The sequence below is a fragment of the Hemitrygon akajei genome, chromosome 16, assembly GCF_048418815.1.
Source record: "Hemitrygon akajei chromosome 16, sHemAka1.3, whole genome shotgun sequence".
In the NCBI taxonomy this organism is placed as follows: Eukaryota; Metazoa; Chordata; class Chondrichthyes; order Myliobatiformes; family Dasyatidae; genus Hemitrygon; species Hemitrygon akajei.
The window spans coordinates 15,942,441-15,956,711 of record NC_133139.1 but is presented as its reverse complement, the minus strand read 5'-3'; the positions used below and the strand labels follow the sequence as shown (position 1 = coordinate 15,956,711).

At 38.6% G+C, this 14,271-nt stretch overlaps 1 protein-coding gene across 5 annotated transcripts in view; it reads right to left on the bottom strand.

Moving 5' to 3' along the window:
- LOC140739777 (mesoderm induction early response protein 2-like) overlaps nt 1-14,271 on the bottom strand; it is an 80,743-nt gene that overhangs the window by 51,027 nt on the left and 15,445 nt on the right. For all 5 annotated transcript variants that reach the window (XM_073068287.1, XM_073068289.1, XM_073068286.1 and 2 more), the window contains 4 exons: nt 11,223-11,310; nt 7,630-7,751; nt 6,902-7,036; nt 3,000-3,123 (listed from right to left, as the gene is read on the bottom strand). In XM_073068287.1, coding sequence (XP_072924388.1) covers nt 3,000-3,123; nt 6,902-7,036; nt 7,630-7,743 — 373 coding nt within the window. In that variant the 5' untranslated portion in view covers nt 7,744-7,751; nt 11,223-11,310. The remainder of the gene's footprint in view (nt 1-2,999; nt 3,124-6,901; nt 7,037-7,629; nt 7,752-11,222; nt 11,311-14,271) is intronic.

Sequence of the window (14,271 nt, the reverse complement as noted above, 5' to 3'; positions counted from 1 at the left end):
AAACGTGGGTTATGGGTAAAGGAAAAATGCCTGGAGTTGCTTAGTACTTTAGTGCAAGGGTGTTTGCTAGGTGTGTCAAAAATCGAAATCTAGGGAAAATTAGTGAAAAGCAAAATGCCAATACTTAAAAAAGATATCTACCAGGAAACACAATAATAGCTCCATACTTATTCTTGTCCATTGTGAACTCTTGGCAGCCCCTATCTCTCTCCCATATTGAAAGGATAAGCCCTGTTTTTTTTTTTAGGCACCAGGATACCATCAAATTTAACAATTACCGACAAAGTTATCTTAAGACTATACATGAATCAGAATATGCTTTTACAATCATTACAAAATAAACATAAGTATCTACCTTAATTTCAGATTACAAATAACATATACACATTTACACAACCTCATTACTAAGGAAATAGAATATTCTGTCACATATGGCAGGAAAGGTAGCATGAAGCCAAACCGAAAGCATTAGCTCAGTTTAGGACTTACAGTTAAGTACAAGTAAAGAACAACTTTGGTGTCTGACTCTGAGTGTATGTAAAAATGCAGAGGGAAACATTGGATTCATTACAGGATATACCAGGGAAGGCACCGAAGTACAACAGCAGCAGCAGAATGGCAACGCAATGTTTGTGTGTGAGTGAATACACATGTGTAAGGACTTCAGTTGCCGAGTGCTCTCGTCACACTGAGCTTGGCACCTGGGTGGCAACATACCATCTGGGTGTCTTGTTCATGTCCACAGAATTTTCTTTTCTTTCACTACTGCAGTCCTCTTATTCCCCTTTCCTTTTGGAGCCATAGAGACCTAGTCACTGCGCGCGACCCCCACCCCCCCGCCCCTGGTAAACTGTCCCCAACAGCATCGAAAGCAGTATTACTGGCACTCCTCCAGGTACCTGCCTCCTGCAACTACCTCCTTGTAGCTCTATCGCCTCTGCATTTTTCCGTATGAGCCGAAGGTCATTGAGCTGCAGCTCCAGTTCCTTAATATGGTCTCTGAGGAGCTGCAGATCAGTGCACGTCGTGCAGTCACAATTTGCTAACCCTAACCCATTTGTCTTTGGAAAGTGGGAGGAAATCCACATGGTCATGGGGAGAACGTACAAACTCATTAGAGACAGCAGCAGGAAATGAACTCCGATCTTATAGCTGTACTGTAAAGTTTACACTAACCACTACATTACTGTGCTGCCCCGAGATAAATCTGCTACAATCTACTGGAGTTTGGAGTGATGAGAGGAAACTTGACTGAAACACAATTTCCTGAGGGGTCAGGATAAGGTATAGAGAAAGTTTCCTCTCGGAGATTTTAGAATTAGGGATCACTGCTTAAAAATAAGGGATTGTAGCGGTGTGCTACACGCAGCGCTGAAATACCGACACGGAGTCGGTGAGCTGCAGTTGCAAAAAGAGGTTTATTCAAACTTCGCGGCCTCACTTTAAAGCCTTCCTGATCCCGCCCTCCCCGGGTGGAATGCTGTAGGGGGCGCGTATTCATAGTCCCGTCCTGCGCGCGGCCTTTTCCCCTTGCTGGTGAAACAGGCTTGGCGCCCTTTTTGCGACCGGCCTCAATGCCGGCATGCGCCACTTTGTGAGCCGGTTCGAGTGCGCCGGGAAGTGGGTCGCCACAGGATCATCCATTAAGAAAAATATTTTTGCAGCTATTAAGACTTTGAAGCCCTCTTCCTTCAAGGCAATTGATGCAGTCTTTAAATTAATTTTTCTTAAATAGATTCTTGAAAGCAAGAGCGTGAAAGGTAACTGAGAATGTGGAGCTGAGATCAAGTTAGATCAACCATAACTTAAGTGAATGGTACAGCAGGATCTGTTGTGTCAAGTAAAGCATTCATGCTAAAATTCAAATTGAAAAAAAACTTTGCCTAGTATGTCACAACATTAATCTGGAAGTACTTGACAAAAGATAGAATACCAGGACTTAAAGGTTAGACTTAAAAGTTCAACTGCTGCACTCCTTTCTCAAAACAGAAGATATATAAAAGGTAACATTCACAAAATGTTGGAACTCAGCAGGCCAGGCAGCATCTATGGAACAAAGTACAGGTCCTGCCGTAGGGTCTCAGCTCAAAACGTCGACTGTACTCTTTTACATAGATGCTGCCAGGGCTGCTGAGTTTCTCCAGCATTTTGTATGTGTTGTTTGGATTTCCAGCATCTGCAGATTTTCTCTTGTTATATATAGAAATTTAATGTTTTCTAATCTTAAAGTTGGAAATTACCCATTTGTTTACACGCCATAGATTTTCAAGACCAAATTGTTTGGATTGCACTATTTAAAAAAAGGTTGATCAATTTGGGCGGCACATTAGTGTAGCAGTTAGCGTAACGTTGTAACAGCACCAGCGACCCAGATTCAATTCCGCTGCTGACTTTGAGGAGCTTGTACGTTCTTCATGTGATCACATGGGTTTCCTCCAGGTTCCTCTCACATTCCAAAGATGTACAAGTTAGTAGGTTAAATGATCATAAGGGTGTAATTGGGTGGTGCTGTATCTCTAAACAATAAAATATATGAAGAACAACAAGCGGCACAGATGGCTGAACACAATTTTAAAGGGGCTTCAAAACGAAAAAGGACATGGACATCAGATTAATGATAGTTAATGTAATTTGATCACAAGGAAACTTGGAATGACTATCAGACATCGCCAATATTCTTCTCCAACTATTTAACCCCCATGCTTTCTGTCAGTTTGACAAAGCCTGTTTGTTGAACATAACTAGTTTAAAACTGAGATGGTTGGTAGGGAGGCCTTTTCCTTCAAATTATTCATATTCACAAATCATTCTCCTTACTTCCATATTTTTTCAGAATGTGCGAGGCCAGAAAAATCCTTTCCACCTCTAATGTATGGTCAATTAAAGGAAAATAAAAAGAGAAATTAGGATTAGAATGACAGGGGCTCAAATTAGCAATCCGCATATTAAAATAGCAACCTTCCTAGGGTTTTTATAAAGCAAAGTATCACAGAACTTACATCTGAGAGGGTGAGGGAAAAGATCTGATGCCTCGTGGGAAGTAACTGATGGAGTCAAATCATCTGCTGAAGATTGGGTTTCATCCTCCTCCTCTCCAGAAAGAAGATCTTTAGCTATTTGTTCCTGTCAACAAAATGAATAGGTCTATTATGTAGGTTTATTTTGTTAACTGCTTCTGTTTTAGCAGTTCACTTTTATTTTCTCAGTAGATTTGCACAGCTCAAATTTCTTTTCATATCATATTTAGTGCTGGACTAACCCTGAAACCAGCCACCAACAGACATTTACCTTTATGTCCTTCAGAAGTTCAAAAGTTGAGAGAGTTAATAATTAGGCCAGAAAAATATTTTCCACCTCTAATGTAAGTGAATTAATGGAAAAAAAGAGAAATTATGATCTGCCTCTCCCTCAACAAATTTCAAGCCATGTTAGTTTTTTACTCTTTTACTTCCACATCAAACTCAATTGTGTTATGAAAGACTTAACCTATGAGGAGCGTTTGATGTCCCTTACCCGGCTCTCCATGGAATTAAGAATAAGGGAAGATCTCATTGAAACCTACAGGATGCTAAAAGGCCTCAATAGAGTGGACAAGCAGAGGATATTTCCATTAATAGAAAAGTCTAGGATACAAGGGCATATTATAGCCTCAGAATGAATGGACAATCCTTTAAAACTGAGATGAACAAGAATTTACAGCACGGAATAGGCCCTTCAGCCATACCAACAAGAAACCACTGATATACCCTGACTTAACCCTTCTTCAGCCAGAGGATGATGAATCTGTAGAATTCACTGAGTGCAGTGGAAGCCAAGTCATTTGGTATATTTAAGGAAGAGATTGATAGGTTCTTGAATGATAAGGGGGGTTAAAGGTTACAGGAAGTAAGATGAAGAATGAGGCTTTAAAAAAATTAGAATGATTGAATGGCAAAGACGACTCAAAGGGTCAAATGGCCTAATTCTGATCCTACATCTTATGGAGTTTGCATTGAAATGGATTTCATCAGAACTATTTCAACTGATGCTGATAGTTATGTAGATTATGGTAAAAATTGCAACTATGCTTTTTTTTTCCTTTCATCAATCTAGCTTTAGAAGGAAGCCATTTAAGCCAAAGATAGCATCAGAGATGGTGGAGAATACAAAATGCAGTGAAGCAGTGAACTTTTGTTGACGAAGATGCAGATTCAGATGGTAATCAACACATTTACCATTAAACACTGTTCCACAATAATTGGGCATGAACAACAAAAAAATTTGTCTTCATTATAGAATGCAAGTTCCAAATGTGTCCAGAGCCTTAAGAGAGAGGAGGGTACCGAAGAGTGGTAAAAAAAAATCTGCAGTGATTTTTTTTTTTAAGTGACACCAAAAAGAAAACAAGATAACACTTAAAAGAAAAGTCATGAGAGCAAAAAGACATGATTTTGCTCAAGCAGACAAGCTGAAAATGAATCCTAAGAGCTTCTACAAAATATTAAGAGCAAAAGGATAGCAAGGGACAAAAGTAGTCGTCAAAAGATCAAAGTGTTAATTTACACGTGGAGCCAGAAGAGAGATAGGAGATCTTAAATGTATTTTTTTTTGCATTTATATTTACTCAGGAGATAGACACAGAGTCCACAAGTGTGAGTAGATGCAGCAGCAAGGTCATATACAGATTACCGAGGAGGAGGTGTTTACTGTCTTGATGCAAATTAAGGTGGATAGATCCTCAGGACCTGTAAAGGTGCTTCTTCGGACCCTGTGTAGGAGTCTAGTGCAGAAATTGCAGGAGCCCTACCAGAGATATTTAAAATATCCTAAGCCACAGGCGAGGTGCCAGAGAACTGGAGGATAGCTGATGTTGTTCTGTTTAAGGAAGACTCTAAGAGTAAGCCAGAAAATCATAGGCCAGTGAGCCTGACATCAGTAGTAGAAAAGTTCTGGAAGGTATGTTAAGGGACTGGATACAGTATATAAGTATTTGGATAGATAGGGACTGATTAGGGATAGTCAACATGATTGTGTGTATGGTTCGTCATGTCTAACCAATCTTGTTTTTCAAGGAAGGTAGAGGGAAATTTGATGAAGGCAAATTAGTGGATGTTGTCTACATGGAAATTAGCAAGGCATTTAACAAGGTGCCACATGGGAGGCTGGTCAAGAAGGTTCAGTCACTTGTCATTCAAGATGAGGTAGTAAACTGGACTAGTCATTGGCTTCACAAAAGAAGCTATAGAGTTGTCATAGATGATTACTTCTTTGACTGGAGGCCTGTGACTGGTGGTGTGCCACAGGGACTGGTGCTGGGTCCACTGCTGTTCATCATCTGTATCAACAATCTGTATGATAATGTGGTAAACTGGATCAGCAAATTTGCAGATGACACAAGGTTGGGGGTGTAGTATAGCGAGGAAGTCTATTGAAGCTTGCAGCTGGAAAAATTAGCTAGAAAATGGCATATGGAATTTAACAACGTGAAGTTTTGCACTTGACAGAACCAACCAGGGTACAGTAGGTTTTACAAGGGAGTGGTAGAGCACAGAGGGATCTGGGAGTACAGATTCATAATTTCTTGAAAATAGCGTCACAGGTAGATATGGTCATAGAGAAAATTTTTGGCACATTGGACTTCATAAATCAATGTACTGAATACAGCAGTTGGGATGCTATACTGAAATTGTATACGATGTTGGTGAGGCCCAATTTGGAGCATTGTGTCCAATTTTGGGCACCTACCTAAAGAAAAGAAATAAATAAGATTGAAAGAGTGCAGACAAAAATATACAAGGATGTTTCAGGGACTTATTGACCTAAGTTATAGGATAAAGTTAAACAGCTTAGGACTTTATTCCCTAGAACGTGGAAGGTTCTGGGAAGACTTGATAGAGGTATACAAAATGATGAGGAGTACAGATAGGCTAAATGCAAACATTTTTTTTCCCACTGAGGTTGGGTGAGACTACAACTAGCATTCATGGGTTAAAGGTGGAAGGTAAAATGTTTAGGGGAACACGAGAGGGAACTTCTTTACTCAGAACATGTGGTGACAGTGTAGAACGAGCTGCCAGCATGAGTGGTGAATGTGGGGTCAATTTCAACATTTAAGAGAAACTTGGATAGGTACATGAATGGGAAGATATGGAGGGCAATGGTTCAGGTGCAAGTCAATAGGGCTAGGCAGATTAATGGTTTGGCGCAGACTAGATGGACTGATTGGCCTGTTTCTGTGTTGTACTGTTCAACAACTTTATCAAAAATGTTGCATCTCTCCCTTCTTCCAAATCTTCCATGCACTTATTTTAATTAAAGAACATCAAGAGAGTTAGAACAATGGTTTTGTAAATGTTAAGCTGAGTATCAATAGTACTTTAAATACTCTAGGATGAAGTATTTTAGTTATGAGGAGAGATTGGATGTCTTCATTGGAGCAGCGGAAATTGAAGTAGGGGTGAGCAGCTGAGAAACTGCTTGAGGTAATAAAATTACAAAACGGCAGTAATTTAGTATAAACATATATAGGAAGGAACTTCTCCCAAAAGCAGAGATGTCTGAAATTAGACAGCATAGATCGAAGGGAAGAGGTTGATGATTGAGGCAATACAAGAATGATTTCACCACAGATGGTAGCATTTTTCACAAATCATTGGTATCTTTATCAGGGATTCCCAAACTTTTTTTTAAATGCCATGGACCAATACATTTAAACAGGGAATTTGTGGACCACAGGTTGGGTACCCCGATTAGATGAATATTTCAATCACCAATGCAAAGGCAGCCATAGATCATGTACTGAAGAGAGAGTAGTATAGATGGGTGCTTTATAATCAGCACAGACTTGGTAGGCCGAAGAGCCAGTATTTGTATTGTATGATTATCTTATTAATTGATCTCTTAAGAGTTCCGATTTGCTAACCTTGTCCAGGGTCATATCCGGCAAGTTATCAGCAAGCTCGCTGGGAGAGCTGCCCTCACTTTCATGTTCAGAGATTGGATCAGATGCTTCATAGCCATAAAGTGCTAGAAGTTCTTCCAGAGGCACATCACTTTCCTTAAGAAATTTAAAATAAATATTAATTGACCATATTTCCTCATTTCCCCCATTTTGAGGCTTTTGAATGCAAATACAAAAAATACCATTAAGATATTTTACAAAACACTTAGGGTACAATCTTAGCCAAAATGTATTTAAATTATCTGTTAAATAACTTTTAAGTTCCAAATTCTCATTCTGCTGTTCTCTGTAATGTAGTGCTTAATATCTCAACTAAATTATTCTATTTGTTATAGGACACTGTTCAAACTATGTTTGCCAGCAATTAGATTAAATAACTAAAGTATTGAACACAGAGTGAACTGTTTTACCCGTGATCAATTATCAAGGAGATAGAGTGCTTTTACATTCAAAGAATTCTATATATCAACTATCTTTCTCATCTACATTTTGATGCTGCAGAGAGGGTGGGGGTTGGGTGGGATAAGTGGTAGAAACATAGAAACAAAGATGAAAAGAGAATCACATCATTCATCCATTTGAGACACGTTGCTAGTATTCAATCTGTTTCACCTGCTGTTGAAAAACGACTCATTAGGCTTATACCAGTAAGATATACAGGGTTAGTTGAGAACTTTTTAAAAAATTACCCTCTCCAGATCTTCAAACGATTTATCTGCCTCAGGCGTCTCCTCTTCTTCCTGAGGAGTGTAATTGTGAGACAGGATATCGGCCAAATTGAATCTGTGATCTGCTGAGCCCATTGAGCCAGCTGCAGGACCAAAAACAAAATTTAACAATTACATTCCACAGTCTTAACAAAAATACTTAATTCTCTACATTCAAAACTAATGGATATAAAACACCAACTTTCCAAACAGTAATTGTTTTTCAAATTTAAAGGAAAACTCTCAATATCTTGGCAACTATGATAAGCTTCAAAGTATTGTTAAATATGTATTTGTGCAAGAACCATTTTCATATTAGAGACATTTTGTATTTAGAATACTCAGATTTTCTTTTCACAGGTACTCCTTTAAGGCTACTATTCAGGATAGCAGGAATTGTAGATTAATTATTGAAAAATTACAGCAAGAAGGCCAGTTTTGATGGCTTTAAAGTGTTCATTTGTTCTGGCTATGTTCTGTCTCAAGTGCTAAATGCTGGAACCAATATTTTTGCTGAACTGCTTAGGATTCCTCCATCTCTACTTATTTCCATCTTCATAAGACCTTATTGTCACTGAAACAAGTCTCTCAAATTTCCACCTGGTAAGAATGGGTGAAAAAGGCTAGGGGAGAAAGTAATATACACCCTGATAGATCAAGAAATCATAAGGGAAGAAAACATATCTAAGACTGTCCTCATACAGAATGTAATACAGGTGAATGGGACATTTTTGTGTAGCAGAGATTTGTGTAAGAAAATGACATTCAAGCATTTGAATAATCATTCCTAAAGTCCTGATCAAAAAGCTATAGAACCCAGGACTCTGTATGTCTCTCTGCAATTGGATCCTCAACTTCCTAACCGGAGGACCACAAATTGGTAATAACATCTCCTATTGCTGACAATCAACACGGGGATCAACATCTCAGGAATGTGTGCTTAGCCCACTGCTGTACTCTCCCTATACCCACTACCGTGGAGCTAGGCATAGCTCAAATGCCATCAGATGGAGACAAGCGGGCATACAGGAGTGAGTTGAGTATTGGCGTAGCAACAAACTTGTCCTCAATGTCAGTAAGACCAAAGAGCTGATTGTGGACTTCAGAAAGGATAAGACGAGGGAACACAAACCAATCCTCAGAGGGATTAGAAGTGGAGAGAGTGAGCAATTTCAAGTTCCTGGGTGTCAATATCTCTGAGGATCTAACCTGGTCCTAAAATATCAATGCAACTATAAAGACGACAAGACAGCGGCTATATTTCATTAGGAGTTTGAGGAGATTTGGTTTGTCACCTAAAACACTCAGAAAGTTCTACAGATGTACCACGGGAAACACTCTGACAGGCTGTATCACTTTCTGGTATGGGGGAGTGGTGGACGTGGTGGTTGCTGCAAAGGACTAAAAGAAGCTACAGAAAGATGTAAAATTAGTCAGCTCCATCTTGGGTACTAGCCTCCACAGTATCCAAGACATCTTCAAGGAGCAGCACTTCAGAAAGGTAGCGTCCATTATTAAAGGCCCCCATCACCCAGGACAAGCCTTCTTCTCATTACCACCATCAGGTAAGCCTGAAGGCATATGCTCAGCAATTCAAGAACACCTTCTTCCTCTCTGCCATCTGATTTCTAAATGGACATTGAATTTATGAACACTAACTCACTTTTTTTATTATTTCTGTTTTTACACTATTTTTATTTTAACTATTCACTATACATATATTTACTGTAATTGATTTATTTTTTCTATATTCTTCATCTATTGCATTGTACTCCTTCTGCTAAGTTAACAAGCTTCATAACATATGCCGGTGATATTAAACCTGATTCTGATTCTGAACTCAAAATTTAGCCCCAAGAACCACATGATTACTAGCAAAGGATGCATAAGTATGCAGAGGGAATCCCTGAAAAGCAAGATTATCACCCAAGAAACTGAACACTCTTGCTATTTAATGCAAATTCTTGAAGCTCCATAAATTAATGGACTGTTAACCTATATAGTTCCAGTAAAGACCTCAGGGAATTTGAACAACCTGGCACAGAGTGAATGACAAATTCAAGTGTTTCATATCAATGTCTTGGATGAAGGGAACAAATGACAAATTCTATGTTGTTCCTCAGATCTCCTCTATACTTCATACCCCTCACCTTAAACTTATATCCTCTGATCCTAGACACCTTTCCATGGGGCAAGTATCTTAATACCTACACCACCTATTTTTGCTATATAATTCTGTGCAGCTATATAATTCTGCCACCATCACCAGTGGGATACAGTGTATGAAAGAAAATGTAAGGTAGCATCACAGGATTCAGATGAGCTGAATGTGTGGGTAAGCACATGGTAAATGAAATACAATATAGAAAAACGCAAGGTTATCCATTTTGGTCATAGTAACAGACAAGCGGTTACTTGTTAAGATAATGTGGACTGTGCAGTTTTGATATTCCAAGGGGCTTTGGTGCATACACAAATCAGTGGAGGACAATCAGGGGACAAATAGTATGTCAGCCTTTATTAAGGGAGATGGGTTGGAGATCAGATTATACGAGTAAAGAAGTCTTATTGCAATTGCCAAAGGACTTTATGAACATACATCATACAGCACAGAAATAGGCCTTTGAAGGCCAGTATTTACGTATTCTATCAAGTATCTTTCTAGAGTAACTCCATTTACCAGCATAGTCTAAATCTAGAGCTCATCCAGATGCTTCATAAGTTTTCACACAGTACGCATCTCTAGCACCTTCTCAGGCAGTACATTGAAAGATATTCCTCAGATCCTCTCTATACACCTTATTCATTACCTTAAACCATGTTCTCTGGTCTGAAGACACCTCCTCCATGGGGAAAATTTATTACTAATTCCCATTATCTATTTTTTTCTTATATAATTTTATATAGCTTTATTAGGTCCTACCTCAGCCTCCTCTGCTTGAAGCAAAATAATCCCACACTACCAGTGTCTCCTCAAACTGAATCATTCCATCCCAGTCAACAACTTAGGAAATATCCTCTGTATCTTCCATAATGCAATCATGTCCTCCCTCTAGTACAGCAGACAAAACTGCACACCATGTCCTAGCTCCACCTTTTGTCATGTTCTTTTTTTATGCCTGGAGTTCTGTGCATATTTTTGGTCTCCTTATCCAAACAAGGATCTACTTGCCATAAAGTAAGTACTGCAGGTGTTCTCTAGCTCATTTCCAGTGATTTTGCTAATTGACAAAACAGTGTTCTATTGAGTTTACCAGAATGAGAGGAAAATATCATTACTTAAAGGATGGTAAACCTTTATAATTCTCAATTCTGGATGATTATAAAAGGCTCAATTATTCTGTTCATTCTAAACAGTGTTTGACAGGTTTCCTGGACACTAAAGAAAATTAAAAGGTATGCCACTGAGGTCAAAGTTTAGTCATGATGGCTCAAAGGTCCATTCATGCTCCTATCCCTTATTTTTTGGGATCAATTACAAAAAAAGTCTTGTATAAATAAAACTGTTAAACTGCCAAAGAAGAAAATGTTAAGATACAAAAGTGTATGTTATCATATCAGTTTGATTACTATACCTCCTCCAGACTGAACTCTGTTTTCTAAAGAACATAGATTCTGTGTTCGATACAACACCACACGAGGACTCTGTCTACCAACAGAGGCCTGAAAATACAAAATGAAAAGCAATTAACTTTGCACACAATAGAAAATGTTAGCATTCTTTAAAATACCATAACCCACCGTTATTTTTCATGTATTTGCAAATTAATGAGATACTGAAGGAATTAAATATGAATTTATAGCCAAAACACATGTGAGTACTTGACAGAAATAAATGGGCAAGAGCTGAAAACACAATTCAATTAAAAACCTAACTTGCCCAAGATACATCCAAAGACTAGACAGTGTCTTACCCTTGGATTGGTACCATAAACTAAGTAAAAGTGCTGACTCAATGCCCATTTTGGAGCTGGTGTTTCATTTGGATTATTCCGGGTGACAATTCTTAAACTTGTGTCATAAGCCTATATAGGCATCAGAGCACGAACAATCATGGCCGATTTATCCCCTCTCAACACCATTTTCATACCTTCTTCCTGCAACCTTTGGCACCCTTATTAATCACAAAATTTTCATATACAGTACTGTGCAAAAGTTTTAAGCGCTCTAGATATTTTATATAAACTTTGCTTAGATGTTTATTTTCTGTCTTCTGCACTAGTGTGTCAGTGGAAAACAGCAGATTTTAGATTTCAGGTAATTCATTTTCCAAAATATTAAATATTAGACATATCTTATATTTTGTTAAAGAAAATAACATTTTAATAAACAACTTTTCAAAAAAAAACTCAGACCCTGCATAACACTACCCACAGAGCGCTGATTTGTTACAATGCAGTTGTTCAATTCTTTATTGAAATTTTTAAAAAATGACAAAAAGTCATTCTAAACACTTAAAACAGTTAACATTCTATAAGCCAATGACAGCGCTTTACAGAAACTCTGAGCCACTCACAGCCAATCACATTAGTTTATGCTCTGCCTCCCTAGCGTGTGTAAACGTCTTGCTCCCTCGCCAATATATTCAATTTTTTTCACCCACAATGTTTAGAAAATGGCCTGCAACTTCCAGTGAGGGTAGTACATCCAAGATGTCTTGGAAGAGCATTACCATGGATGTGAAACTGCAAGTGATACAGCATTTGGAAACTAGTGAGCATCAGGTTGATGGTGGTGCCCCTTTGAAATTAGCTACATCAACAATCAGAACAATTAGAAAAAAAGCAAACAAGAATAAGGCTTCTGCAACAACAACCCCAAACTTATCATCAACGAAGGTGACTCGTTCAAGGAGCCATTTGCTTGAAAAAAAATGGAAAATAGACTAAATATATAGATGGATGACCAAACACAACAAAACATGCCTATAAGCCAGCTGATAATCATATTCAAGAAAGTACACCAGTAAACATTCACAGCCAGCAGAGGTTGGTTTGATAGATTTAAACAGCACAGTGTCCTCCACAGCATACACATCTGTGGTGAAGTGTCTAGTGCAGACAGCAAGGCAGCCCATGATTTTCCTGCAGCACTGAAGGCCATAATCGAAAAGGACGATTATCCTCCCGAGCTTGTCTTTAACGTGGATGAAAAGGGTCTATTTTGGTAAAGAAGGCCTCCTCGCACTTTCATCTCCCAAGAAGAGAAACATACATCTGAGTTCAAGGCTGCAAAGGACCGGTTAACACTCTTGCTAGGAGGCAATGCTAAAGGTGACTTTAAGTTAAAGCCTATGATGTGTATCACTCTGAAACACCAGGAGCAATGAAAGGCGTTTTAAGGTCAAGTCTACCAGTGATTTTGAAATCAAACAAGAAAGCCTAGGTGACAATTGATGTTTTCCAAAATTGGTTTGTTTCACATTTGTACCCAGCAGTGAAACGGTATTGTGAAGAGCATGACCTTGAACCTACAGCACTGCTGGCGTTTGATAATGCCTCAGTCGCCCTGAGAACCTTGACACACTTCAGACCTGCATTCTTATAGAATCAGAATCAGGTTTATTATCACCAGCATGTGACATGAAATTTGTTAACTTAGCAGCAGCAGTTCAATGTAATACATAACATAGAAAAAAAATTAAAATAATAATAATAAAAAATACATAAATCTTACTTAGTATACTTTACCTTCACATAGCACCACTTCATTACTCCAACCAAAGGAGTAATATCGAATTTTAAAGCCTACTACCTTTGTCACACATTCAATCAACTTGTAGATGAAACAAAAAGTCAAGACAAATAATCCATCAGGGAATTTTGGAAAAACTACAACGTTATGAAAGCTGTAGACAATATCAGAGCAGCCTGGGATGAAGTAACTTCAAACTGCATGAATGAAGAGTGGAAGAAGCTATGGCCTGAGGCATGTAATGACATCCTAGTATTTCAGGCTGAACCAGTCATCCAAAACATCATTGAACAAGCCAATGAAACGGGATTAGAGGATGTTAATGATGGCAATGTTGAAGAGTTACTGAATTCTCATAGTGAGAGCCTTAATAACAAAGATCTTTGAGAATTGGCAGAGCAACACATCCTGAGTGAATCTGAGGACAGCAAGAAACCTCACCACAAAATTCCTCAGCACTAGCTTCATGACGATCACAAGTCATGGACCAGTTCATCAATAATAACTTACTGGCAGCAAAGCAATAAGGCAAAGAGAGGTGTTCTTAACATAATTTCCTGCCACAGAGAATTGCTTCATGAGTAAAGTTAAGAAAAGGCAGTCAAATCTTGATGCCATAACCACCACCTGCTTTCCTCCGTTGCTGCTGTGATGTGTTGCAGGCGACAAACAGGATGCTAATGATCAATGACATAATAAAGTTGAATAAGCTAAACTGATTAACTGAAACAGAAATGGGTGTATAAGGAATCAAACTGTATGAAGGACAACCAAACAAGGTGAGGGTGTGACCAATGTGACAGTTTAACCTTCAGATCATCAATTCTTACACCATGTGAAGAGTGACCATAGCAACAAGACCCAAGTGGTCATCCTGCATCAACAAGGTCTCTGCCAAGCAGAAATTTCACAGCAGACAGGAGTTTCAAG